The 27,430-nt window shown below is 57.1% G+C and overlaps 5 protein-coding genes across 17 annotated transcripts; 1 reads left to right on the forward strand and 4 right to left on the reverse strand.

The window, feature by feature from the left end:
* Positions 1-2,578: 2,578 nt before the first annotated feature.
* Positions 2,579-6,113, forward strand: FAM166A (family with sequence similarity 166 member A). Its single transcript, XM_053556821.1, has 7 exons — positions 2,579-2,634; positions 4,173-4,387; positions 4,468-4,727; positions 4,812-4,938; positions 5,245-5,339; positions 5,689-5,806; positions 6,025-6,113. Exons 1-7 carry the CDS (start codon positions 2,579-2,581, stop codon positions 6,111-6,113), a joined length of 960 nt encoding a protein of 319 aa, XP_053412796.1.
* TUBB4B (tubulin beta 4B class IVb) lies at positions 6,106-8,552 on the reverse strand. The gene is made up of 4 exons (XM_053556780.1): positions 8,376-8,552; positions 7,957-8,065; positions 7,764-7,874; positions 6,106-7,329 (listed from the first exon to the last, which is right to left on the reverse strand). The coding sequence occupies exons 1-4, from the start codon at positions 8,430-8,432 to the stop codon at positions 6,269-6,271; spliced, it is 1,338 nt and encodes a 445-aa protein (XP_053412755.1). The 5' UTR covers positions 8,433-8,552; the 3' UTR covers positions 6,106-6,268.
* Positions 8,553-14,543: 5,991 nt separating this feature from the next.
* On the reverse strand, positions 14,544-20,642 carry SLC34A3 (solute carrier family 34 member 3). 11 transcript variants are annotated; one of them, XM_053556735.1, is made up of 14 exons: positions 20,337-20,601; positions 19,930-19,998; positions 19,715-19,837; positions 19,375-19,464; positions 18,797-18,925; positions 18,556-18,699; positions 18,373-18,484; positions 18,088-18,283; positions 17,777-17,854; positions 17,551-17,626; positions 17,196-17,363; positions 16,973-17,089; positions 16,773-16,897; positions 14,544-15,175 (listed from the first exon to the last, which is right to left on the reverse strand). In XM_053556735.1, the coding sequence occupies exons 2-14, from the start codon at positions 19,982-19,984 to the stop codon at positions 14,711-14,713; spliced, it is 1,878 nt and encodes a 625-aa protein (XP_053412710.1). In that variant the 5' UTR covers positions 19,985-19,998; positions 20,337-20,601; the 3' UTR covers positions 14,544-14,710. The 11 variants fall into 11 exon arrangements, with proteins under 11 accessions (XP_053412710.1, XP_053412695.1, XP_053412715.1 ...); XM_053556720.1 differs by having other exon boundaries at positions 19,715-19,840; XM_053556740.1 differs by lacking the exons at positions 19,930-19,998; positions 20,337-20,601 and adding an exon at positions 20,610-20,642.
* A 1,118-nt stretch (positions 20,643-21,760) lies between these two features.
* Positions 21,761-25,073, reverse strand: RNF224 (ring finger protein 224). Of its 2 annotated transcripts, none has more exons than XM_053556874.1 (2): positions 24,936-25,072; positions 21,761-22,744 (listed from the first exon to the last, which is right to left on the reverse strand). In XM_053556874.1, the coding sequence occupies exon 2, from the start codon at positions 22,741-22,743 to the stop codon at positions 22,285-22,287; it is 459 nt and encodes a 152-aa protein (XP_053412849.1). In that variant the 5' UTR covers position 22,744; positions 24,936-25,072; the 3' UTR covers positions 21,761-22,284. The 2 variants fall into 2 exon arrangements, with proteins under 2 accessions (XP_053412849.1, XP_053412840.1); XM_053556865.1 differs by having other exon boundaries at positions 21,763-24,277; positions 24,936-25,073.
* Positions 24,926-27,279, reverse strand: CYSRT1 (cysteine rich tail 1). 2 transcript variants are annotated; one of them, XM_053556896.1, is made up of 3 exons: positions 27,099-27,279; positions 25,950-26,241; positions 24,926-25,585 (listed from the first exon to the last, which is right to left on the reverse strand). In XM_053556896.1, the coding sequence occupies exons 2-3, from the start codon at positions 26,068-26,070 to the stop codon at positions 25,152-25,154; spliced, it is 555 nt and encodes a 184-aa protein (XP_053412871.1). In that variant the 5' UTR covers positions 26,071-26,241; positions 27,099-27,279; the 3' UTR covers positions 24,926-25,151. The 2 variants fall into 2 exon arrangements, with proteins under 2 accessions (XP_053412871.1, XP_053412861.1); XM_053556886.1 differs by having other exon boundaries at positions 25,950-27,279.
* Between the last annotated feature and the right edge of the window lie 151 nt (positions 27,280-27,430).

A 27,430-nucleotide genomic window follows, 5' to 3' on the forward strand; every position in this document is an offset into this window, starting at 1 on the left:
TTAATATTGTTCACTCTTTCAGCATTGTTTGTAGATTCAGTGGTCCTTGGACACAATCTGTAGTGGCATATCACTTGTCTTTATCTGGACAAACAGGTGGTGTAAAGCTCTGTAGTTATCTCAGGGTGCAAGGAGGTTCTGCTGTTCCTGGGAAAAAACTCAAAAGGAACTGCATCAGCACAACAGAAAGTTACAAAGTTCTGCTCAGCAGCTCTACTGAGACCTCTCTGTCTTTTCTCTGCTTTTTCTAAGACTGTAGCTGCTAGACTACTGGTGCTGAAATAACAGTCACTGTTAACAGATCTGTCCAGTCAAGGCCACTTAGCTTCCTGCTTCAGTATCAACGTGAACACTCATGAACACTGAAAACTCCTTTGGAATATGAGGGAGATAAGATGCTTAAGAACCATTAATTTTTGGTTATGGTGCCATTTACAATTTACTAACCCTTCCCCTCTCCTGCACTCTGGGGTCTCCAAGGAGGCTGGGGTCCACTATCAGTGGCTTCTGGGAGGACTTTGGCCCTGGCAGAGAGTAGTGAGTGGAACAGAACTTGTCTACCAGATGCCCAGCTGTATGGAGCCAGCCAGAAGGACTCTGAGGGTAGCATGGGGTGAGGAGCCCAGGAAGGCTCCCAGGAGGAATAGGACCACCAGCTGCCCCACCCATAAAACCCCTTGTGGAAAAAGTGAAGAGTCATCATCAGATGGGTCTGAGGAGGCCAAGAGGATGGCAGAGACAGGGCTGGGTGGGGAGAGCCTGTCTTCTGCCTAAGGTCACAGAGGCCAGAAGGGGGCACAGATGGACTGAGCTGCCCAGCCCAGCTGCAAAGGAGTAATGAGCCTGAGTGAGCAAGAGCCTTGGACCAGTCATGCACCAGGACCCTTGTGTGTGGCCCCTGCAGTTGACCTGGGCTCCAAATCCGAGGCTAGGCCCGGTCAAGAATCTTATCCCCAGAGCCTTCCTTTGCTCTGACCAAGGCTGTTCTTCTGCAGCCCTCCCACCTAGCACTGCCTCTGCTGCCCCGAGGTGGACAAATGCTTGAGGAAACACATTTTATCTGGGTGAGGGGTTCACAAACTCCAGCATGCTCCACTATGCAGCATGTGGGGACAGTGGCAGTGGCTGCAAATGTAACTGTGTTACACTTTGCTAATGAAGCCTTTGTCCTTGGACATTGAGGCTAACTTCAGATCCTCTCTTTAATGAACATTGCCATGATGAAGGATGTTGCACATGTATCATCAGCTAAGTATCAGATCATTTCCTTAAGATGGTTCCCAAGAGTGGAAGCCATGGGCTAAAGTATGCAGTGGCTTGTATGGACTTGATCTGTTACCAAATTGCTTTGCAGAGACGCCTCCCAAATTAGAGGCTATTCCATGACCCTGCCAGTAATGAGCCTTAGAAACTGCAATCAGTGTTTATTTGATTGAAGTTCAATCTCATGTCCTTATGTTTATTGACTCTGGTCTTTTTTATTTTTATTATTATTTTTTTTTTTTGTAGAAACAGAGTCTCACTTTACCACCTTCAGTAGAGTGCCATGATGTCACAGGACTCACAGCAACCTCTAGCTCTTGGGCTTCCGTGATTCTCCTGCCTCAGCCTCCCGAGCAGCTGGGACTATAGCCCACCACAACTATTTTTTGGTTGCAGTTCAGCCGGGGCTGGGTTTGAACCCGCCACCCTCGGTATATGGGGCCAGCGCCCTACTCACTGAGCCACAGGCGCCACCCCTCTGGTCTTTTTGAGACAGTATCTTACTTTGTTGCCCTCAATAGAGTGCTATAGTATCACAGCTCACAGCAACCTCCAACTCTTGGGCTTAAGCGATCCTCTTGCCTCAGCCTCCCAAGTAGCTGGGACTATTTTTTTGTTGTTGTTGCAGTTGTCATTGTTTTAGCTGGCCCAGGCTGGGTTAAAACCCACCAACTTTCGGTGTATGTGGCTGGCACCATAACTACTGTGCTACGGGTGCCAAGCCTCATATTTTTGTTTTAAAGAACTTTTTATGCTGATATATCTTTTCCTAACACTTGTTGCAAATTCCCCCACCCCTAGTTTTTACTTTGTGTTTTAGTATTTGACACACAGTTGAACCTACTAATTTTTTCTTTCATTACATCTTCTTTTACCTTTATGGTTAGAAAGTCCTTCCTATACAAAAAAAAAAAAAAAAAATTCAGGATTTATTTAAAAATGTAAAATAATGTCCTGCTACAGGTGAAAGAGACTTCTGGAGAGAGTTCTCAGAGCTCTCCATGCTGGAAATCCCCAGACTCAAGCCTCTGCTCTCAAGGCCTGCTTCTCATCTGGCTACTGACTTCCTGAGGTTAGCAAGAACCCAGACCCCTCCCAGAGGAATGGTCCCTAGAATATCCTCCCAGTCCAGCCTGCTGAGCTTGGCACCTGTCTGGGCCTTAGAGTCCTGGCTGCGAAATGGGAACTCTCACCGGAAGGCACCTGGCCCAGAGCAGGCTCCTTCACAATGGTTGCCAGGCAACAGGACTCCCCACAGGGAAGGAGCCCGACCGGGATAAGGCACTGGAGCTAGCAGGGGCGAACTGGAGGAAAAATGACAGCTACTCATAAACACAACCTCTTCACGCCAGAACCTCACTACATCCCTGGGTAAGAGCTGGCCCTGCAGGGTGGCTGGAGTCAGGATTGGGGCAGAGGGCCCAGAGGCCCAGGAGACAAGGCCAGGGGGTACTGCTGACTAGGAACACCAGGAAACTGAGGACTGAGGCCCTGTGACCTGGAGGACCTGGGACACAGTAGGCTCTAGGGTAGGGGCTGCCAAGGGCCCAGGCCTCATCCCTCCCTGCCGGTGCATGGCCGAGGAATGCCATGCCAGGTGGCCAGCATGTCTATCAGGAGTAGAAACTAGGACAGTGAAACACCTGGCAGAGGCCGGCTGAGTAAATGCTGGACACTTACCCTATAGAGGACTCTATATCTTAAAGATAAGCATGTGCCAGGCTGCCTCACAAGGTATTCCCTTAAAAAAAAACTAAAAGGGCAGCGCCTGTGGCTCAGTGAGTAGGGCGCTGGCCCCATATGCCGAGAGTGGTGGATTCAATCCCAGCCCCAGCCAAACTGCAACAACAAAAAAATAGCCGGGCATTGTGGCGGGCACCTGTAGTCCCAGCTGCTCAGGAGGCTGAGGCAAGAGAATCACACAAGCCCAAGAGCTGGAGGTTGCTGTGAGCCGTGTGATGCCACGGCACTCTACCGAGGGTGGTAAAGTCAGACTCTGTCTCTAAAAAAAAACTAAAAATAGGGCGGTGCCTGTGGCTCAAAGGAGTAGGGCACTGGCCCCACATACGGAGGTGGTGGGTTCAAACCCAGCCCTGGCCAAAAACTGCAAAAAAACCCCCAAACAACTAAAAGTAACCCCTATACAGAATGTGTGTGTGCACATGCGCACCAGCATACCTAAGTATCTGTACACAGATACATGTAATAACAAGGAAAGGCTGGGAGCCTTTGTACAATGGTTACTTCTGGGGAAAGCAGGTGCTCACCTTTTAAACTTAGGAGTCTGCGTTAGCTTTGGGAATTTTGTAAAAGACAATTCATATTCCTTGTGTGATCACACAGACCCCTAGCAGCACTGAACTGCTGACAACCATGGTCTGTAGGGCCCACAATGTGACACCTGTATCATGTCTCTATGTGGTTAAATAACTGCTCTCCTTTGAAGTTCAGCCCTCCCACCTGCCTCCCAAATCATGGCCTCTTCTGGTGGTAAAGGTCCAGGCTACACCCTACCCTACACCTTCATGGTGGGATCAGTTGGTGTCTGAGGGGCTTCCCCACAAATGGGCACGTGTCCTTTCCATACTTCTGGTCCCACCTCCTTGCTGTCGGAATGAGGTATGAGAGAGGGGCTTGGAGGGTGGCAGGTACAGGGTAAATGGCAATCTGATGATGGTACTGACAGCGAAGCTCACCTTCTGGACCAGGAATGTTCACCCTTTCAAGCCCCAACAGCCACAGAAGGTACTACTGCAAGCCATCCATATGCTTACTTGCTCACAGGTAAGCAAAGGTCAGATGACTTGCCACAGGCCAAGCAGCTGGTAAGTGACAGGTGAGCTGGATCTCACCTGGCTACGGGGCTGCCCCGACAACCTGCTTGGCTCCTCTTCCTCTTCCCTACACAGCTATGCTGGCTTCTACCCCCAGCTGCGCTACCAGGTGGGGAACACCTATGGGCGCACCACAGCACAGCTGCTCACGGACCCCAGTGTGCGCAAGAGCCCCTGCTCCGTGCTGTCCCCCATGTCGAAGCCCAAGTTCATCGAGGACTTCAGCAAGTCCAAGCCTCCCTGGATTCCCTGCCGGGACCTGAATGAACCTTATATCCCCCACTACACCAGTGAGCTGCCAGCCCCAAGCCCTGCACCCTCCGGCACCCACCCTTCTGCTTCCTTGTTCACCAGCTGCCTGTCTGTATAGGTCTGAAGCCCTACAAGAACTTTGCGATCCTGGGCCAGCTCCCACCCCAGGAAGTGAACATCCCAGAGCCACCAGTAGAAAATATATCCAGACAAGTTGTGCTACCTGCAGGCTTCATGCCCTATCCCCCCTACCCACCATGCCCACCAGGAAGGAAGGTAGACTCCAGGGACCTGGGACACCCAGGCCTGCGGCTGGCATATGGAGAAGAGGCCTGGAAGAGCACTGTCCCCGTCCCTGAAGCCCCAGGGCGATACCAGGTAACTGGGAACCACCTTGCCACCAAGCCCCACCTCACCCAGACCCTGGTGGGAGCTGCGGTGACTTGCCCCTCCCAAATCCAGCTGTACCACTGCAGGAGGAATGAGTACCCACCCCCGGCCCACCCGCAGCAGACACTAGACGTAGGCAGGTTCCAGCGGCTGCCTCAGCTGGACCACCCCAATCTGATCCAACGGAAAGCCATCTCAGGTGGGTGCCTGGTGCATGGGCTGGTTTGGACAGGGACACCCCTACCCAGTGTTCCTGCAGTGAGAGTCAGTGAGAACAGGCTGCCTCAGGGGCCCTTTCCTCTCCCCCTTGAGCCTCCAGCTGCTTCCCAGACCTCAGCTTTTCCCAAGACTCCTGCTGCCTACCCCTGTAGTTGGCTCCAAAAAGTAATCGCCAACATTTAGGAAAGGAACCTGAACCGACTTCCCTTACAGGTCTGGGAGGTGGGCATCCCCGGGGAAAGACCAAGGGGACTTGGCTAGGACCCTGACATCTGCCCACTCCCAGGGTATGCTGGTTTCGTCCCCCAGTTCACTTGGGTGATGGGGGTGAATTACCGTGACGGGGTCACACAAGCTATGGATGAATTTGACAAGAAGCAGGTAGGAAGCCCCATCCAGGGCCTGCTCCCAAGAGCCTGGCTCCCAGCATAGTGTCCCTACCCACTTGGAAGATTCCCTGGAGGAGGGCAGGCTTCCTCAGAGGCCTGGGGAAGGGAGCTAAGCCTAGCTCAAGGGTACATCCCTAAAGGCCTCAGGTTTCTGCTCTGAACTGTCTTGGAATGGGCGCTAGGGCAGAGGAGATCCAGGAGCACCAGCCACTTTCCTAGTAAGCATGCCAGTCTACCAGCCCTTAGCTGAGGCAGGCAGGTCAGGCCCCAACTTAGGCATTTTGCTCACTTGTTGCCAGCTGGGGGAGGCAGTGCTTGTCAGCACCTGCCTGCTTCCCCAGTTCCTGTTCAGAAATCCCATCTGTGCCCTGGGTGAGAGGCTGCCGAAGACACACTGGCCTACCAACAACGTCTACAGCAGCCAGGGCCTGATTCCTTTCTACACAGGGTTTGTACCATGTGAGTACACAGTAGGCCAGGCACCTACCACCAATCCTGCCAGATGCCCCACATCCCACTTGTTTTGTCAAGATCATGCTGACATACCTGCCCACCATGGGGAGAGATGGCCGGTACAGGTGCAGGACTGCCCACCATTCCTTCCTCCCATTTGGAGGGACCTTGACCCAGGTCTGTGATAGGTTAAGCACAGCTCAGCTGCAGCCTGTTCTCTCCAGCCATGCAGGACAACTACGCGCTGACGTTTGGCAATAGCACTCGCAGGGCCTATCAGAAGGAACTGGAGAGGCGAAACCACACACTATGAAAATGCTTTAATGGTGATGTCTGTACAGCATATGATGTTGAGACAGAAAGGACAGCAAGGGCACACACAGTGAGACGCAGCTATCAGGGAACAGGTTGTGAGTGAATAAAGAGTTCACACCAATTCCACGCTTTACCAGGTTGCAGGGGCTGGCTCTATGCCACCTCCTCCTCAGCTTCCTCCTCAAACTCGCCCTCCTCCTCAGCTGTGGCATCCTGGTACTGCTGGTACTCAGACACCAGGTCATTCATGTTGCTCTCAGCCTCAGTGAACTCCATCTCGTCCATGCCCTCACCAGTGTACCAGTGCAGGAAGGCCTTGCGCCGGAACATGGCTGTGAATTGCTCAGAGATGCGCTTGAACAGCTCCTGGATGGCTGTGCTGTTGCCAATGAAGGTGGCAGACATTTTTAAACCCCGGGGTGGGATGTCACAGACAGCTGTTTTCACATTGTTGGGGATCCACTCAACAAAATAGCTGCTGTTCTTGTTTTGGACATTAAGCATTTGCTCATCCACCTCCTTCATGGACATGCGGCCCCTGAACACAGCAGCCACTGTTAGGTAGCGGCCATGGCGGGGGTCGCAAGCGGCCATCATGTTCTTGGCGTCAAACATCTGTTGGGTGAGCTCAGGTACCGTCAGAGCTCGGTATTGCTGGCTGCCCCGGCTGGTCAGTGGGGCAAAACCAGGCATGAAGAAATGCAGGCGGGGAAAAGGGACCATGTTAACAGCCAGCTTCCGCAGGTCAGCATTAAGCTGGCCTGGGAAGCGCAGGCAAGTGGTAACCCCACTCATGGTGGCAGACACCAGGTGGTTCAGGTCACCATACGTGGGCGTAGTCAACTTTAGGGTTCTGAAGCAGATGTCATAGAGGGCTTCGTTATCAATGCAATAGGTCTCGTCTGTGTTTTCTACAAGCTGATGGACTGAGAGGGTGGCATTGTAGGGTTCAACCACCGTGTCCGACACCTTGGGTGAGGGCACCACACTGAACGTGTTCATGATTCTGTCTGGGTACTCCTCCCGGATCTTACTGATGAGAAGGGTGCCCATCCCAGATCCAGTCCCCCCACCCAGGGAATGGGTCAACTGGAAGCCCTGCAGGCAGTCACAGCTCTCAGCCTCTTTCCTCACAACATCCAGCACTGAGTCCACCAGCTCTGCACCTTCTGTGTAGTGCCCCTTGGCCCAGTTGTTTCCGGCACCACTCTGACCTATGAGAGAGGACAGCTGGTCACTTAGCCAGGTATGGAGTCACCACCCATCAACATCAAGCAATATGTTAAGTGAGATAATGCACACTGGGTATGGACCTCCCAAAATGATAGCAGGTCAAACCTGAGACAGTTTAAGGAGCCCCTTCCCAGATAGCCCCTGCCAATTCTCAAGGACGGAGCAGCAACAGTAGCAGTCACTGCCTCAGCCCAGGGTTCCTTGCAGGGAGATTACATCTACTCCTTGCCATAGACTGACAGCTGGGACTTCCTCCCAAAGCCGCTTTAGGAGAGGGGATTGAGTGACTTGGATAGGAGGGCGTCCAGGGAGGCCCCGGCTCTGCGGCTCTCACGGCAGTGACCTTGAGGCAGCCCCTTGACCTTTGAGCCGCCCTGGTAAACATGCTGCCGCCCAACCCCCAACCGCGGCTTACCGAAGACGAAGTTGTCCGGCCTGAAGATCTGCCCGAAGGGGCCGGAGCGCACTGAGTCCATAGTGCCAGGCTCTAGATCCACGAGCACGGCACGGGGCACGTACTTGCCACCTGGGGTGAAGAGTTGGGAGAGAATTAGGTAGAAGAAGGGAGAGGTCGCAGGAGAACGATCAGGAAGGGGTCGGGGTCTCACCGGTAGCCTCATTATAGTACACGTTGATGCGCTCCAGCTGCAGGTCGCTGTCCCCATGGTAAGTGCCGGTAGGGTCGATGCCATGCTCATCGCTGATCACCTCCCAGAACTGTAAGGGACGCGGGCGGGCCCGGGCGGGCAGAGGCTGAGTCACCGCCGCCGGTGCGCCGGGGCGGCCCCGCCCCGGACGGGCGCGGCGGCCGGACCCGCTTTCCTCCTCCGCCCGCGCACCCCGAACCCCCAGGACCCTGGGGACTGTGGCCGTGTCAGTGTTGGCCCTGGCCCTAGCCCCACGCTGGGCGCTCCAGGCCCGCAATGCGGGGGCGCCTCCCGCCCGGCCAGTCGCTGCCGCCATCTTTCCGGGCAGCTCCCCCCGCCTGGCAAGCCCACGCCGGGGCCTCGGCACCCCGGTCGCCCACCTTGGCGCCGATCTGGTTGCCGCACTGCCCGGCCTGCAGGTGCACGATCTCCCTCATGGCGGCGGCGGCAGGGAAGTAGAGTGCAGGAAGAGGCAGGAGCGGAGGAGCAGGCGCGCAGAATGCTACAACCGACGCTCGGCCAAAGCTTATATACCTGCCGTGCCCGCCTCTACAGGCCTCGGATTGGGACGCCAGAACGAGGCTGGGAAGAAGCCTCATTTGATTGGTTATCTCTTCGTCAATCAAGCCCCCTAAGACCCGCCTTCCTAGCGCCTTTTGCTCTTTATTGGCCAGCCTCAGCCTCCGATCTCCCTATCACAATTCCCCCCCTCGTGAGGCGGCGCTCTCTCCATTGGATGTTTCAAATGATTGATTTGCCCCCTCATTGGCTGGCTTCCGGGAGCTCGCCGACAATTTGGCGCTATTGGCTGCGCAGGGTCAGCGTCCTAGTAACCGCCGCAGTGCAGCAGGCGCAGCGCGCGCGGGCGGGGTCGGGCTTCCGGCCAGAAAGGACTGGCCAGCCGCTGGCTGGCGGGCGTGGTCTTGGCCCCGAGCTCTGGAGGACGGTTCGAGAACGGAAGCAGGTGGCCTTGAGTCCCCACCTTGCACCTTCCCCAGGGCCGCTGCTGCAGAGCGACGCGGACCCAGCGCCCAGTTAGCGTCCCGGGGTGGGGGGCAGTGGATCGGCCCGAGGGGGAGGCCCGCCCCCACCCTGCGGGGTTGCGGAGGTTGCGGCTCGGCCCTGGCGCTGAGCGAGCTTGTGCGTCTCCAAGAGAGGAACTGGGACTCTGGTGCCGCGAGGGCGGCGGCGCAGCGGACGCCGCCTCCAGAGCAGCAGAGCGTGGCGGGGCGGAGGCCGTGCGGGTTTCTGCTTCTGCCCCTAGGTCCTTAATCTCAGCGTCCTCTTGGGGACCGCGAGGAGAGCATGTGGGTCCTGCCCCGTCCCGCCCCAGGCGGTTCGGGTGCCGGGCAGTGGAGAGAAGGGGCGAGGCCCGCCTCTGGGATCCGCTGCGGCGTGTTGTGGAGACGGCCCTGGCCACGTGCCGGTCGTCTTGGTGCGGCCCCCCCCCCCGCCCCCGAGTGTGCACAACTGCCTGGAGACCGGGCTGGCGTCCAGACCACCTTCGGTGGGTGGGCCAACAAATACTTTTATTTCTACTAATTTACGACTTGATTTATATTTGAGAGAAAAAAAATCATAAAGAGAAAAAAGATAAATTACACGTGGTTGCACGTTTAATCAGTCGCTTTATTAGCATTGTTTTGGTAGCAATCTTATTTATTTTAGAGGGGGAGATTAAAAGGATGGCATTGCTAGTAAGTCCTCTGAGAAAAACTAATAGAAAAAAGAAATTCACAACACATAATTGCCCCTTTGAAAACAGATCACAGTAAGTTAGCAACTACCCCTTTGTTTGATTAACCACGTGGGGGCTTAACTCCTTTTTTAAGATTAACCACCTGTGGCTTAAATTGTTTTGAACTTGTAGCTTCACAGCCACTTGGAAAGGATTGAGAAGCTAGGAGGAACATAACCCTTCCCCCACCTCCCACTCTTGCCAAATCATATTGCAAGGTCCCTGATAAGCCAACCTCACAGAGGAAAAAAAAAAACAGATGCAGTCACTTTTGCCTTCTTGCTGTCACCTGGCAGCGATAACTGTTTTTTCCTACTTTGCCCTCAATAAAAATCCTGAATCCCTTACTCTCTCTGTCAGCACTTCTTTCTTTCACTGGTGCCTCAAGCTCCCCAACCTTGGGAAGTAAAATAAACTTTTTTTTATTACTTCTAATTTTTGTGTGGAGAATTTTTTTTTTTTTAACACAGTCTCACCTTGTCACCCTCAGTAGAGTGTGGTGGCATCATAGCTCACAGCACCTCAAACTCTTGGGCTCAAGCGATCTTGCCTCAGCTTCCCAGAGTGCTAGGGTTACAGGCATGAGCCACTGCACCCAGCGGAGAATTCTTTTTCATCCTGAGCTACAAGTTTCTGTCTTAACAGGTCTCACTCTTGCCCAGGCTGCAGTGCAGTAGGGCAAACAGCTTAGTGCAGCCTCCAACTCCTGGACTCAAGTAATACTTCTGCTCAGCCTCCAGAATACCTGGGACTACTGGTATGCATCCCTGGCTAATTTTTGTAGAGATGAGGCCTCACTGTGTTTCCTAGCCTGGTCTCAAACTCCTGGCTTCAAGCGACCCTCCAGTCTCACACTTCCAAAGTGTATTGATAACATTTTTTTTTTTTGTAGAGACAGAGTCTCAGTTTATTGCCCTCAGTAGAGTGCTGTGGCATCACAGCTCACAGCAACCTCCAACTCCTGGGCTTAGGCGATTGTCTTGCCTCAGCCTCCCGAGTAGCTGGGACCACAGGCGTCTGCTGCAATGCCTGGCTATTTTTTTGTTGCAGTTTGGCCAGGACCGGGTTTGAACCTGCCACCCTCGGTATATGGGGCCAGTGCTCTATCCACTAGGCCACAGGCGCTGCCCAACATTTTTGTTTTAAGACAGAGTCTCAAGGTGTTGCCGTTGGTAGAGTGCCAAGGCATCATAGCTCACAGCAACCTCAAACTCGGGCTCGAGTGATCCTCTTACCTCGATTTTTCTATTTTTAGCAGAGACAGGGTCTTGCTTTTGCTTAGGTTGGTCTTCAACTCGTTAGCTCAAGCAATCCACCTGCCTCAGCCTCCCAGAGTGCTAGGATTACAAGCGTATTGAACATTTTTTTTTTTTTTTTGTAGAGACAGAGTCTCACTTTATTGCCCTTGGTAGAGTGCCGTGGCATCACACAGCTCACAGCAACCTCCAACTCCTAGGCTTAGGCGATTCTCTTGCCTCAGCCTCCCAAGTAGCTAGGATTACAGGCGCCCACCACAACGCCCAGCTATTTTTTTGTTGTTGCAGTTTGGCCGGGGCCGGGTTTGAACTCACCACCCTTGGCATATGGGGCCGGCGCCCTACCCACTGAGCCACAGGCGCCGCCCTTAAATAACATTTTTAAAAGGCTAAATATCATCAGTTAGGCCCTAGACAGTCTCCTTTGCTGTGGCCACTAGGCCTCTCTAGATTCTGACTTTCTGGGAACTTCTTACTCCCTCCTGACTAAAGGGTGTTGGGGCAGTACCTGCTCATTTATGTCTTGTGGTGAAAGGGAATGTACCCCCACTTCACCACATAATGAATGATACTATAGTATGCTACATACTGACTAAAACTGTTTCTCTTTGGAACATGTGCCAGGACCAGCTGCATCCTGGGCACATGTGGAGATGAGTATTTTTATCATGGGAGTGTGGTCTGTAGCTGCATTTGGTCCTTGGGGTCTGTTGCCAGTGTTTGCCACCCTGACTGGGAGAGTGACTCCCCCACAGACAGGTCCAGTAAAACAAACCTGGCATTTATTTTATTTTATTTTATTTTATTTTATTTTAGAGACAGGGTCTCACTCTGTAACCTGGGCTAGAGTCCAGTGGCATCATCACAGCTCACTGCAGCCTCTAATTTCCAGACTTAAGCAATCCTCGCGCCTCAGCTTTCTGAGTAGTTGTAATTACAGGTGTGCACCACCAGGCCTGGCTAATCTTTCTTATTTGTGGGAGAGGCAGGTTCTTGCTAAATTGCCCAGGCTGATCTTGAACTCCTGGCCTCATGCAGTCCTCCTGCCGCAGCCTCCCAGCGTGCTGGGATTACAGGCATGAGTTGCTACTCCCAGCCAAGACAAGCCTGGCTTCTGTTGACCACTCTCAAACAGATCTAGCCCCTCAAAAGGGCCAGAGTCTTGCACTGGTATGTGGGATGTACAGGGTCACTGCCAGGCATCCTAGGGCCTCTCAGTGTCCATAGCACCCTGAGTTGGCTCAGCACCCTAAGAAGCCAAAGCAGTAGACAAGGAAGCCATTTAAACCTTGTAGCAGGTGAAGGAAAAAGAAACTCAAGACTCTTCCCATCCCCAACTAGCTGTGCAAATCCCTGACCAGGTTTCTCTTGGAGGTGTTTGGGTCCTTGCCATTTTCAAACCTTGTCAAAGCCTCTTCACCCTACTCCCAGGCTGTGTGGCCTGAGAGTCCTCCACTGGAATAGGCTTCTGCTTCCTGTGACCAGGGCCTACAGGACTGGGAGGTGATTGTGGCACCCCCATTTACAAGTAAAGAAATCCAGGTTGTGTTGCCTGCCTGGGCATGAGCCCCAGAGCTCACCATGGCACCAGACATCTGCCTTACCCCTCACAGTGCCCTGGCTAGGACAAGTCAGCAGAAGACTCCCTGTAGTGCTTAGGCCCAAGATCCACAAGGACAGCAGCAGTTGCTGCTATTGTGCAAAGCTGATGGGAGAAGGTCCTGCAGATCCCCAACCTGCTCCAGTATGGAGAGGCAGGACAGTATGGGGAGGGAGAGTCACCCTCTGGGCCAGGCAGGATGCAGTCCAGAGAGGAACAGAGAACAGGGACGTGAGGCAGGAGGGGCTGTGGCATGCTGGGTGCCTGCCCTCCTTCTCCAGGCTGCAGCTGTTGGACACATCCACAAGGAAGGCTCTGTTTACTGGTGGCCATGGTCCCAGGGGGAGGGTGTATTACCACCAGGCAGGGCAGCAGGCAGACAGTAATTGGCGGCCTTAAAGGACCCCGCAGTCAGCCTTTGTGGGAGGAGAGGTGCATAGGGTACTTTCCCCTCCACAAGGGCCCCATTGCTTCCCCTCAAAGGGCAGGACAGCTCCCCCCACAACCCCTAATCTCCCTGAGCACTAGCAAGGCCTGTCTCCTAGAGGGACATCAGGGTACCATGAAGCTGATGTCAGGTGCATAGGAGCATTCTGGAATCACAGGGTTGGAGGAACCAAGGCTGGGGTGTATGAGCTGGCCATGGGTGGCCCTTTTCTTGCTGGAGCCCAGCTCTGAGGCCTCCTTGACTCCTAGAACAGGCAGTCACCCCCAGGGGGAGACCCAGGCCCAAGAGTCCTAGGTGCCCAGGGTGGGTGTAAGGAGGCAGGGAGGGCCTGGGGGATTTGGGAGGTGGATAAAGGAAACTAAAAGGGAGTAAAAGGAAAGGGCCACAGAGGAGAGGTGGTCCTAGGTCCCCCAGGCCTCATCTTCCTGACCAGCCTCCCCTCACCCTAGGCAAACCTGGGAGGGGCTGGGAAGAAAAGTGCCCCCATCAGGGCACAGGTTCTGAATGAGAGAGCATGAGTGGACACAGCTCAGAGTCTCTAAGAAATGGGCAAACCAGGCACATTCCTGCAGAGGTCAGCCCCTCTGTCCATCTGTCTGTGTGTGTCTGGTTGAAGGCATGGGTTCTGAAATGACCTGAAGGTTTCTTTCCTTTGTGGCTGCTGAGGTCGGGGTAGGGAAGGGCCGCTTTGGGTTGGAGGTGGCGGGAGGCCCCTGCCGCTTCCCGGGTGTCCAGTTACCTGCTGGCCAGCAGAAAAGCCTTCCTGTGGGGAAACCTGACCACACTGCAGGGGGGGAGGTGCCTCGCCAGCCCCAGGGCCTGGGCATGGGTGGCAGCTGCTCCCCTCCTGCTCCCCCCTGGGTCACACACACACCCTCCAAGCCTTCTCAGCCTCTGGGGCAGGCTCAGGCCTGGTGCGGAGGACCACGTCCCGTGGGCTCTGGAAGCTGAGCACCTGTCCTGCTCCATCCCAGTAAAGGGGCGCCCCCGGCAGCTTGAGAAGCCAAGTTCGCGTTCCCCATGGGACCCCAGACACAGGCTGCCCCACCCTGGCCTGGCCCCTCCCCCAGAGAGACACGGAGAGATAGAACTGGGAGAGGGCACCTCGGGACAACCTCTGCCGCCCCCCGGTTCCCTCCTCATGCCCCCCACGCACCTGGCCAGACTCCAGGCCCCACCCCCAGCCGTGACACCCGCAGTGGGCAGAAGGCTCCAGGAGGCAGTGAGTGAGTCCCGGCTGCCCACGCCGCCCAGCTCGCTCAGCGGCTTGGCATCTGGGGACTGGTCACCTGCTCTATCTGCGGGAAGTCTCCAACCCCCAGACCCGCAGTTCCTTCCTTTGTGTCCTCTGTCCCCAGGGGTCAGAAACGCTCTACTGTCAGCCTGGGCTGGTGAGATCACCTCCACCCACACCTCACCCGGCTGGCCCTGAGTGTCCGCCAGGGGGCAGAGGCCGCTCTGATTCTACTTTCCCTCGGAACAGGAGCCAAGGTACCCTCCCTATCAGGGAGTGGAAACCGTCACATCTGGGTAACAGATTTATTTGCAAAGGAGGGGAAGCAGGTGTCTCAAAAGTCTGCTGCTTTTAGGACTGCCCTCCCAGGGCACCTCTTCCAGAGCCTGGCCTCCTGAGGCCAGTGAGGGGTAGGGTGGTCTGCTGTGGTGCCCACTCCTCACAACTGCTGGGAGGCCAGGACCTCAGGGTTCTCATAGCAGTGGGCCTCTTTGGCAGTGGCCCTCGGGGAGCTGCAGGCTCTGCAGGGGCAGCAGCGGGTCACCACGCGGTCCCAGGGCTCCAGAGAGTGGAGCCAAAGGGGCAGCCAGGCCCAGGAACGCAGGCGGTGGGGCAGCCAGGTTGGCCAGTGGCGTTGCAGGATGTTAACCAGGACAACTAGGAGCACTAGCCCCACTAGAGAACCCCCAACTGAGGCCAGCACTGTGCCCCCTGCCAGGGAGAGCCCGAAGGCTGCCAGGGGCAGCAGCAGGAAGCTGAGCAGCAGGTAGGCAATGGCTGCCCAACGGTAGCGGGCAGTCAGGTCCCCAAAGCGCTTGGCTAGTGGGATGGGCAGCCGCAAGGCGGGCACCAGGTACCACAGCAGTATGCCGGCCAGGTTGAAAAAGAAGTGGATGAGGGCAACCTGAGGGGGGCAGGGCAGGAACAGGTCACCTCCCACCCAGGACCCCTGCCCTCTCCCCCCACCCTGCAGAAACGGCCCCAAATCCAAAGCTCATCTGGCATCCTGATGACATAGTCTGCCTGGGAGGGCAGATTCTAGCCAGATATGGACACACTCCTTTGACAGCCCCCTCTCCCACACACTCTGGATGGGACAGCAGCACAGTCTGTCACCCCAGCATGGTAACTGCATCACTGATATCAAGAATGACCAGCCACAGATTGTGGTCATGCACCTTGGATCCATAGTAGAACTACTCCCTCCCTTGGAGGAACTTAGCTTTGCCTAAGTCTTATGCCCGCTCCTCTCCCAGGTGAATTTTGCTACCCCAGCCAGGGATCTGGTGGGGAGGAGGTACAGGACCAGTGGGACACAAAGCTCCTCCAGGGGCTGCCATACTTGGAGGGATCTGTATGCAGGCCAAGCCTGGAGGGCTTCCTGGAGGGGGTGAAGCAGGACCCTGCACAGAGTTGAAGCAGCGATAAGGATGCAGGGAGGAGTCCAGGAGTGCTGGGTTTATCTCATCTCATGAGTAGCAGCCTAGTGTGATCCAGGATTTCAGGAGCTGAACCTGTTGCGCACCAGGGCAGCAGACCACAGAGGGTGGTGGTGTTTTATAGAACAAGCAGGACTGAATGAAATTGGGTGTGGAGCACTGAGCTGGAGGTCTGGGGATGGGGGAGACATACTAGAGGCAAAGTCATGGCCAGGACATCATCAGGGCACCCAGCACAGATGGTTTCAGGACAAGGGCTTGGAAGGTGGGCACTGTCCAAGTGAGCATTTGGGCTTAGGTGGCTGGTCCACAAAGGGAGCAGAGGATGGAGGCAGAGAGATCCTGGAGGTGTGAATAGAGGGGCTCAGAGCCTCCAAGGCTGGGGTTGGCCTCCAGAGGAGGTGGCAAGGAGCACAGGGTGGAGGGTGGAGGAGCAGGGGTTCTTCAGGGGAGGCAGGGGGATGCTAAAGAGAAAAGGGCACAGAGCATGGGGGTGGCCCAGGGCCACATGCTGAGAAAACCTGAAAATTACTAGGTCTTTTTTTTTTTTTTTTTGAGACAAGTCTCATTTTGTTGCCCTCTGTAGAGTGCTGTGTCGTCATAGCTTACAGCAACCTCAAACTCTTGGGCTTAAGTGATTCTCTTGCCTCAGCCTCCCAAATAGCTGGGACTACAGGTGCTTGCCACAATGCCCAGCTATTTTTAGAGAGGGGTCTCACTCTTGCTCAGACTGGTCTCGAACCTGAGCTCAGGCAATCTATCTGCCTCAGCCTCCCAGAGTGCTGGGATTACAGGATTATAGATCTTGAGGGAAAAAGTGCAAGGGCGAGGGCTGAGAGATTGCCTGCAGGTTTTGCCCGGCTGGAGGAGGTGTGGCCTCAGGTCTGTGGCTAGAGACAGAGAAGGGGTCCAGGGAGAATTTGGGCCACAGGCAGCCTGGGTCCCCAGCCTCACTGTACACTCTGTCCACAGAGCTGGACACAAGGGTACTGAACCTGAGAGGAAACCCCAGGCCGGAGCTGGGAGTGGGGAGGAGCTGGGGTCACGGGATGAGGGCAGTACCTGGACAGCGCTGAGCATCATGTCTGCTGGGCTGGCCAGGGCAGCCAGCAGGGCTGTGGTGGTGGTGCCGATGTTGGAGCCCAGGAAGAGAGGGTATGCCCGGTCCAGGCTGATCACCCCGACCCCTGAGGGAGCCAGGGGTGACCATAGGGCCCCAGGCCGATTCCCACCTCCAGATGCCCACTGCCCGCTGAGCTCACCGATGAGGGGCACTATGGCTGCGGTAAAGACGCTACTGCTCTGCAGCACGAAGGTCAGGCCGACGCCCACAAGGATGGCCAGATAGCCGCTGAGCCAGCCGAAAGGGAAGGGAAAGTCTGGGGGAGGGCGGCTGGGTCACCCCGGGCGGGCCGATTGCAGCTCCGCCCCACCCCTATGCGTCTGCTCCGCCCCTACTCGCCCAAGCTCCGTCCTCCACCTTACCGGCGTTGATGACCGTCCGCACTGCCTGGGCGACGCGGCCGCGCAGCACCGAGTTGAGCAGCTTGACGATGAGAACCAGGCAGGTGCAGAGCACCAGCAGAGAACCGGCCAGCAGAATGCAGCCCACGGCCAGATCATTGAGGGCCGTCCCCGCAAACAGGTGGCGGCCTGCGTTGGGGCGGGGCGGGGCGGGGGGCGTGAGGCGGAGGCCGGAGAGGCCGGGCAGGGGCGGGGTAGCGCCAGCCTGGGGTGTGGGAGCACGTCGGTGAGTGGAACACGGAAGGGCCGGGTCGGAATGAGTTCGGGTTGGGGCGGGGGTGGGGCGGGGCCGGGGCGGGGCGGGGCCCGGCCTCACAGGGTAGCGGGTCCTCTGGGGTCGAGCTGTTCCTCTCGGTGCAGAGGCTGAAGGCTCCACATTCGCTGTTGTTCCCCTGGGTGGGAGAGGGGGCAGTAAGGACTCAGGGTGGATTCAATGGGCAAGCAAAAGTCGGAGGGCTCAGGACACTGAGCGGGCTGGGCTGGGCGGTTCGGCAGACAGGGAGTCAGAGGTCAAGTGAGGGCTTGGGGAAAGAGCATCTCACCGTCTGCCCCTTGGTGCCGCACCATCGCTTAATGAGGCTGCTTTTGGTGCTGTTGCCCACGATCCCGTCGGTGTCCAGCTGAGGGACAGAGGTGTTTTGACCGTGTGGTAGACACTTCTTCAGGACTCACCTGGGGCTCAGATGCCCACAGGGCCTAGCTCCATCCCACCCACTTCTGTCCTTCTCTCCCCCATCCCAATGCAGGGCCCAGACACTCCTCTGTCCCCTCTACCCAGGGCAGGCCCTGGGCCTCCACCTCCTCCACTCCAGTGCACTCAGGCACTCAGGCAGAGGACCTCAGGCGTCCTCACCTGCACGATGAGGCATGTGAGTGGCTGCGTCAGCACCTTCAGGATGTCAGGTGCCTGTGCCCCAGGCTGTAGGCGGGTGGCACCCAGCACCAGCTCGCTGAGCCTCTCCAGCATGCCTGTGGCACTCTCCAGTGGCAGCAAGACCAGCACTGTGAGCCAGTTGAAGATGCTGTGCACAGCCGAGCCACTGAAGGCCCTGTGGCCACACAGATGGGCTGGTGAGTGGATTGGCCTTGGCTTTGGCTGCCCCTGCAGCTCCAGGCCACCCTCTCATCCCTGAGTCACCTCCGAAACTCATTTCGTTCCCCTGACTGGGCCATTGAGACCAAAGTGCTGGTAATGGATGTGCCCACGTTGACACCCATGATGACAGGGACAGACGCCTGGACAGTCAGCACTGAGGGGTGGCAGAGTCAGCCTCTGATCCACCCCACCCCCCACCCCCCTGGCAAGGGAGGGTGCACATACACTTAGAGGCCACCATGCTGACCACGATGGAGGAGGAAGTGCTGGAGCTCTGGACAAGGACTGTGACCAGCACGCCAATGACCAGTCCAGCCACAGGGTTGGACAGCACCACATTGTCCTTGAAGATGTCTCCAGCCACTCTGCCTGTGCCCAGAAAAGAGGTGTGTTGAGACTGCAGAGGGTTGGCGGGCTGGCTGTCCTCCCCCCCCACACTATCCTGGCTGCCCTCCTAGTCTCTCACTGCCCAGCAGCTGGAAGGCAGAGCTGAGGATGTCCAGGGAGCAGATGAAGAAGTAGAGATTGCCAAGGAGCCCACAGGCCTTGAGAAAGCTGATGACCACCTGGCGCAGCCTGCCAGCCATACTGAGCTCTGAGGACACAGGGCAGGGCTGTCCTCAGTTAGCTCTCCACCCTGCCCAGCACTCCTCCCAGGCCCCTTCCTCCTTTCCCCCACCAGGGCAGGAACCTGTTTCTTCCTCCCTTATAGCCCCCAGGGCAGAGTTGGGACTCTCCTCTTTCATGCTCCTGAGCAAGGCCTTGGTCCTCCTCTGTCCCCCACCACTTCCTTTGCAGTATGCCAGAGCCAACAGCCCCTGGGTTCTGCCAGAGCCATAACCCCAGCAAGAAGGGCAGGCAGGGTGGCTCTCCACTGCAAGGCAGGGTGTACCCCTGAGGTGGGGGGTGTAGGTATTCCCAGATACTGGCCTGCATGGTAGATTTATCTGTGGCCTGTTCAGGCCAGCCCATGTCCTGCTCTCTTCTCCTAAGGACCCAGGAGTCAGAGGCATGCTGTTTCCAGACATGTTGCTCTGGACCTACCTTTCCAGGACTGGCTAGTGTCCTTCAGCTGAGGGAGAGCCCAGGGGTCTGTGGCCTCTTCTTCTAAGACTGGGACAAGATGAGTGGTCCCTGCAGGGGGGATCAAGTAGAACTATTTCCAGGACAACCCCCCCCCCATTTGGGGATGGACGGGGGCAGGCTGGGTGGGCCTGAGGCATAAGGGGCTACTGCTTGTCTGGCCCTGGCCAGGACTTTCCTGGGCTCCCAGAGTGCTCCAGAAGACAGCCGTGGCCTCTCCTCTCCTTGCCCAGCATAAGCTGTCTGGAGAGAGGTGGGTGGGCAGGCAGGCCTAGGACTGGGGCATTGAGACTCCAGGTACCTGCATTTCTCAGACTCTGGTCCACTAGATCAACTGCGTCCAGAGTAGGATGGGGAGCCTGGCCACCAGGGAGGGAATTCGGCATGGATTTCAGGCAGGGACAACCCTGGGCCCAAGCTTTATCTGCTGGGGAGATGCACAAGTCTGAGACATCTCCTGCCCCCGCCCTGGCCAAACACATTGAATTCAGGCCCCAAGTCCTGGGGCCCACTCACCCGTGACCTTTGCCACACTCCCTGCAGGCCTTGGTGACCTCCCCCCTTCCTCCATCCACAGGGGGATGGCTGTAATGACCACAGGCAGTTGTCAGGTGAGCCCAGTCCAGTTTCAGGGGCAGATTTGTGGGAATCCTGGCTTCTGGGCTCCCTCGCTGGTCCTGGTTGGGAGAAGGCCTGGCGGGTGGCTGAGGGCACAGGGTGCTGGGGCGTAGGCCGGAAGTGGCCATGAGCTGGGGAACCCGGGGACCTCTCCTATCGGGTGTCATCAGGACACTGTGGATGGTCCCAGCTTAGACTTTGGCATTTGATACCGGAGCAGCATTATGTCTTGGCTTGATAAGGGCCCCACCCCCCCACCCCCAGGGTGATGAGGAGCACAGTGGGGAGCTGGGCTCCCACCTCACCTTGAGGCTCACCTCCTGGCAGCACCTGCCTCTGCAGCCCGCTGGGTCTGGACCCCTACCTGTCTGAGCCTCAGCTTAGACTCCTTCCCAGCACCCTAGGCTTGGGGCCAGGGGTCGTCTGTGCCTCCCCTCCCTCCTTCTGCCCCGAGGCTGGTCTGTCCTGCCCTTGGACCCTGGAGGCTTGGGATAGGGCCTAACCCCTGAAGGTCACCCAGCCCTGGCCTCAGTGTCACCTCAGGGTCCCTGGGCCCAGCCTGTTCTGGAAGCTCCTACCTGTGTGGGTGGTGAGGGGGAACTTGCAGGGAGGAGACTCAGGGCGGGACAGCTACAGGTCAAAGATCCACTGAGTGCGCACATGACCTGCTGTGTGTCGAGCCCCATTAATGTTTACCCAGGAGCTGAGGCCCCCAAGGGAATACCCCCTGTGCCCAAGGCCCCTGGGCCTTGTCCAGTCCCTGTTCCCCCTGTGGCCAGGAGTTCCGAACCCTGAGCCAATCTCTTTGGAGTGGGTCCTGTACCAGCAATGGGCTCCAAGTCAGGCCAGGGGGGTTGCAGGGATGGCCAGTGGCCCTCAGTCCTGGACATCCACATGTGTATGACCTAATGGATATTCTACACTGTGCAGGGCAGGCCGCTGATGCACAGGCAGGGACTGCCTGGAGGGGTTATACAAAGTTTGCCCACTGCCTTCCCTGTTCCTCAGACCTTCTTTGAAGACCTTATTGTGGTCATCCTTGCCCCTAACAGAAAGTGCCAGGGAAGCCCTTTGCACCAGGTGGGCAGGGAGCACAAGCTTTCTTATGTAGCCAGGGAAGGCACCTGCCCTGAGGTCATCCAGTTCAGATCCGGGTTCAGGGCAGGGCTGAGCCAACAGGGCTGCCCATGGGCCGAGCCCCAGTGGTGACCAGCAGAGGAGGCCACACTGACCAGCCTGCTCCTGACCTTCTGAGGTGCTCCTTATGGGAATCAGCCCCCTTCCTGCTCCTGAGATGCCAGGAAGAAGAGCTCCTCTGCCCAGTCCTGCTCTCATAGGGGACCCATGCCCAGCTCCTGCTTTGTTGTCTGCCTAGCTGTCACTGTGTGCCTGGGGAACTTTGCCCCAGAGAAGGAGGAGGCTTCTGAGTGTCCTCTCAGCAAATTTTCTCTTTCCTTCCCATCCTGCATCCCTGCTTGGGGGGCCATAGCTCCTTCCTGAAGGGACAGGAGTGTTGCAGCACTGACTTGAGGGCCAGCATCCTCAGCCTGCTCTGCCCCCCTGAATGGTCTGTGTCGTGGCTGCTGGCAGCCAGGATCAGCTCAACTGGTCTGTGTGACCACGCAGATCTCTCTGGGCCTCAGAGCTGGCCCTGCCCACAGCCTTCTACTCTAACATCTGCATGGCCTTGTGCCTGCACAGAACCCTCCCAGAACAGCGCCTGACACACAGTAGAAATTCAATGAACTTTGTTGTGTGGACGAACATCAAAGAGCTACCATGCAGGGCAGGGATGAGGGAGGTGTCCTCCCCTCCTGGCTCATTTCTTAGGAGAGGAGAGACCTGCTCTGGCATGACCCACTCAGGACTAGCCTTGACCTGGCACTGCCCTTTTAGCCAATAGCCCAGGCCCCTAGGACTCGCCACCAGAGTGTCCTAACACCCTCTGAGCTGAGTCCAGGTCTAGGCTGGGTTTACAGTGTCCCCACCTGACATACATAGTCAGACTATCCTGGCCAGGACAGGTCACCAGCCTCCAGCAGAGTCTCATGGTACCATGGCCATTGCCCCAAACTTTGGTTGTGGCCTGGGGATGTCTTTGGCTAGGGTGGCACTGACATGCTGGGCCAGGTAGGCTGTATCCGGGACACCCTGCCACCAGGTTGTTCTGGGTGGACTGTGTATGGTCAGAGGTTCCATAGAAAGCCTGCCTCAGGCAGCAGGTTCCCCTGCAGGGGTGGTGAGGGCCAGAGTTCAGACCTCGTGGCTACCCAGGGACAGGCAGCAGAGGCTGCTACAGTTCCAGCAGCATCTTGCTGGGGGAAAGTGGGGCTGGGGGTCCAAGGTGGGGCAGAGCCCAGTCGGCTGCTGAGTGATAGCGGTGCCATCTTTGAGGGGTGTAGGGGGCCAGGGCTCCATTCTTGCTGGCTCTCGTTCAGCCTTAATAGCCAAAAAGGCAGCCAAGTCCAGGTCCAGCATGGCCACCCCTCCTCGAGGTGTGGGTGTGCTCTGGCGGCACTGCGGGCAGGGGATCCAGCGCTGTTCGTGCACAGGCATGTCCAGCCGCCGCATGCATGCCTGGCAGAAGGTATGTCCGCAGTAGAGGCGGCGGGGTAGGTGCCCAGAGAGGTCATAGGCTGAGTAGCAAATGATGCAGTCAATCCGCCGGGTCCCACCCTCTTCTGCAGCTGGGGGGTCCTCGAGCTGCAGCATCCTGGGGGAGGTATACAGGGAGGCCGTAAGTGGGCAGCAGCATGGCTGCAACCTGCCTAGCCAACTCTGTGACTGGCCAGCACAGGTGATCAGGAGGTAGGACTGTGGGGCTGGCAGGTGCATGCAGATCTGGAAGGGAGGGTGGTAGCTGGTGGGGCAAGTGGACACCAGGTTTAGTGCATACCCCAGTTCCTATGGGCAGCCTCCTGTCCAGCTGCTCAGCTCCTTTCCATGACCCTTTGTCTCAGCCATGGGCTGAGGCCCCCACCCACACAGCCTTCCCCAGCCCCAGGCCTCTCTTACCTGCATCCGCACCACTGGGCAGGCGTGCACAGCCACAGGGTGGCTGCAGAAGCGGGTGGGGACCCAGGGCACCCTGCGGCTCCCTGCCTGGCTCGCATTACTGGCCCAGTGAGGTAGTCAGCAGACAGGCAGGTGGCGGGCTGCTCCCCTTTCAGCCGCAAAGCACTTGAAACTGGATCTAACAGCACCACCCACTCGCAGGAGATAAGGTGCCCCCCACATGCCCCTACTGCTGCCCAGACCCATACTCTGCTAACCCCACTCCTGGGCCTGGCTTGCAGTTCATTTCCCCATACATACTCTCCCCCCAGCCCACCCTCATACCCTCTCCTTCTCCACACCCTCCGCCCAGCCCACCCTCACACTCTTTCCCACTCCACACTCTTCCCCATCTATGCCCTTCCCTAGGCTTACATCCTCCTCTTCTATACTGGAAACTTCCTGCCTTGGCCCAGGTGATGCCTGTCCTTCAGCCCTCAGCTCACCTCCTCCAGAAAGCCTGCTAGGATTCCCCACTGGCTCAGAGCCCTGGGAGCTCTGGGTCCTCTGCAACTTCTTCACTACATGCAGGTCCATGTAGATTTGTGTGACTTCTCCCCATCACCTTGGTCCTTGCCTCTGCTAGTTCTGTCCTGTTCTTGTCATGGGGCAGCAGCCAGCCTATGGACTCCAGGTGGCGCTCAAGCACCGTGTGTGGGGATCCTCTCTCTCAAGCAGACACTCCCCCAAGTTCTGGGAGACGCAGGTGATGTGGATATCTCCATTGGAGGGCACCTACCATCTGTGACCTCCAGGTCAGCTCAGGAGGCCCAGGTTCCAGGAGGTGTGGTCAGTGTGTCCAGTGACCAGGACCACAATGGAGCAAAGTGGGAGGACTGGAGCAGGTGGGCAGGGCCCCAGGACCACTCACAGCCCCACTAGGAAGAAGCTGATGGCCCCTGCTTACTCCTGTCCACGTTGGCAGTTGGCCTCAGGGCTGGTAAGGCAGGTACCTGTGGCTGACCTGAGTGGGCCAGCCATGGAACATGGACAGGGGACTGGGCACACTGAGCCCTGCACAGTCAGGGCAATGACCCATCTGTCCCACACCCAGAGACCGCAGCACCTTGCAGCCGCCCTGCCCTGTTGTGAGGCTGCTCACCATGCATCAGTGGAGGCTGGCGTGGCACCAGGACCCGTCAGTCCTGCACAACCAGCCCAGCTTCCGCCTCCTCACTTGTCTCTGCCCTGCCTAGAACAACAGGGTGCTGAAGGCTGGCCACATAGCTCACTCCCTGCCCTGGCATCCTAGCCTCCCCAGGCATGCTGTGCTGCCCAGGCAGCATGGCCTATCCCCACAACCTCAGCCTTCTCCCAGCCCCTTCAAGAAGCCCTCCTCCAGGAAGCCCTGGCCCTGAGGGAGCACAGAGATGTGCAGAAATTAGACATTTCCTGGGAAACTAGACACATATCCCAGGGAGGTTGGGATGTGACTCACAGGTGGGTAGGGCTTGGTCCTGAGCTCCTGCTCCCTGAAACCTGCCAGCACCAGTCCCACCCTCAATCCCCTGCCAACCTGACCCTCATTCTGGAGACCTCTCTTGGAGCTCCTACCCCCTGTTCCACATGTGGCACCCTCCTGACATCTGACCTGAAGACAGGTGTCTCCATCTCAGCCTCTGCCTAGAGAGTGCAGGACAGCCTGGCCTGGACACACTCTCACCCCCGACATAGCCCCTAGGCAGACCTAAGACCTGCTGGTCACATTAAAACGTAGTTCACATGAGGCTGCATACGTGTGTGTGTGTGTGTTGTATGTACAGTGGGGGCAGAGGCTGTTGTGTCCAGCCTGGGACTCCCTCTGGAATGGGCCTGTAGCAAAGGACAAGAGTCACCAGGACAAAGCTCACCCTGCTTTATTGCCTGGCCTAAAGGTAGTAGTCAAGGATGTCCCATCATGGCTAGAGCCTGGGACTCCCTTTCAAAGACCTGGCTGAGCCGGCAGCCTTCCTGGTGAGTAGGTGCCCATCTCAGGTTGGAAGAGGTTAATGCCTGTGATCATCGCCACCTGCACATCTGGGCACTGCCTGGGCTGGAGCAGAAGCTGGGTCATGGCCCTGGAAGGGCTAGGAGACAACGCAGCAGCGGCTGTGGCAGCGGCAGAAGCGGGGGCAGTGACAGCAGCGGCAGCAGGGACAGCAGCAACAGTGGTGAGCAATGTCATCACCTTGCCCCACAGGTGGCAGGCCAGCATAGGTCAGTCCCAGTGGGCGCTGCCCACTGCCAGAGTGTTTGCAGGATTGCTGCCAAGCCTGCTGGCTCTGGGTGGAGACAGCCCCCTTGGTGCCTTTGGACCCTGGGACCTCAGTGGGCTGCAGGAGGTGGGCTGGCTCCAGGGTACAGGGTCCCATGGGCACAGGCTGTGTCTCCAAGGAGGAAGAGGTAGGGGAGGGAACTGCCTCTAACTGTTGTCCCAGCTCAGGCCGCAGGTGAGCCCGGGGGATGCTGATGTGGGCATATGGGTTCTTGACAAGCATCTCATGGGGGTCCATGGCCCAGCCTGCAGGGGTGGGCAGAGAAGACACAGATAAGGACTTAGTGGAGGGACAGTCACCTGAGAGCCTACAACCAGAGAAAGCACATTCCCTGAGAAAAGTTGGCTTTGTCAAGGTGTTGGTACTCATGGGCGAGGTGCCCTCCAAGTGCGGGTACAAGGCTTCTTTTCTAGGGTGAACCAAGCATGAGGGAACAGTGAGGGATTCCCAGCTGTCACTCCCTCCCCCAGTGGTACTCCCCTTGGGATGGAGCTGGGAATGGGGTAGGGAAGAGGGAGAGATGGAGCTGGGAATGGGTTAGAGAAGAGTGGGGGGCTTAACGTGGGGTACCCCCTGAGCTCAGGGAAGCCCCCACAGCCAAGGACTCACCTGTAGTGGTCGTGTGGTTGTATGGCAGCCTGTCTTCTTGGCCGTCTAAGTTCCAGGTCCCAGTGCCTGTGAGCTGAGAGACTGCCAGTACCTTTTCCCTCCTTGGGAGGGGTGGGGCCATAGGGCGGGGCTCAAAGATGGGGTTCTTAAGATCCCAAGAGGCCCCAGCAACTTAGCACAGTAGCTGGCTCACCCCTCGTTCTCAGGTAGGTGGTACCACAGGCCTAGGCTCGAGGGGCACTCCCAACCTCTGGTGACTCAACCTGGACACATTCAGGCCATGCCCTGGGCCCTTGCCAGGGAGGAAGGCAAGAGGTGAACCTGAGGTTATGGCTCCAGGAAGGAAGTGGGGCAGGCAGGTGCTCACACACCTCAGAGCCCCCACGCTGGGTGTAGGCCAGGGATGTTTGAGAACATAAACTATTTGGAGGGTTTTCCACTTTTTTTTTTTTTTTTTGAGACAGTCTCACTATGAGACTTGGTAGAGTGCTGTGGTATCACAGTTCACAGCACCCTCAAACTCTTGGGCTTAAGCGATTCTCTTGCCTACTCTCTCCCAAGTAGCTGGGACTACAGGTGCATGCCACCGCGCCTATTTTTTTTTTTTGGTTGTTGTGGTTGTTTAGCAGGCCCCAGCTGGGTTCGAACCCACCAGCCCCCATGTATGTGGCCAGTGCCCTAACCACCGAGCAATGGGAGCCAAGCCAGTTTTCCACTTTTTCAACTGGTAAAAAATGTGTGATTCACACGCCTTTGTCACATATCTCTCCTTTTATAATTAGTGGCTCCAGCTTCAGACTCTAAGGACATCTTGAGCTCATTTCTGGAGCACAGTTCCCCTCTGGAGATGGGGGTGGGGTACACGTTTCCTTCCAGTGTCCCACACTAGGCCCTAACCCCTCAACCCCCGAAGCTTGGGCTCCTTCATCTGCAGGGAGATGCATTGGGCCACCTTGAGCAGGAGGCCAGTGGGGGTGAGCCCAGGATGTAAGGGGATAAAGGGATGGGGATGGGGGATGGGGAAGTGTGCCTAACGGGTTGGGGGCCTAAGCCTGGGGGTGGGATGTGAGCCCTAGTGGGGGTGGAGATGTGAGCCTGGGGTGGGAAGGTGAACCCAGGCGGTGAGACTGTAAGCCTGGGCGGGGATACCTGGAGGACTGTGAGCCTGGGGGGTGGAGAACAGCCCGAGCTGTGAATCTGGGTCGGGGCTTGTGAGCTGGGACTCGGTGAGCCTGGTGAGTGGGAAGGTCAGCCCGGGGCGGTGACCAGCCGGAACACGAACCCTGGAAATCTGGCGCCTGCGACCGGGAACGCGAGTTCGGAAGACCGGGACTCGGGAACGAGGACGACACAGGCTCAGTGCGCAGGCGCAGGAAGCCCCGCCTCCGAACTCTGACCCCGCCCTTTGCGCGACAGAAATGGCGCGCGCGCAAACTAGGACTAGGGAGGCTGAAAAATATTTTATTTCCCAGAAGCCCCTG

The sequence above is a fragment of the Nycticebus coucang genome, chromosome 2 (assembly GCF_027406575.1).
Source record: "Nycticebus coucang isolate mNycCou1 chromosome 2, mNycCou1.pri, whole genome shotgun sequence".
NCBI classification, from domain to species: Eukaryota; Metazoa; Chordata; class Mammalia; order Primates; family Lorisidae; genus Nycticebus; species Nycticebus coucang.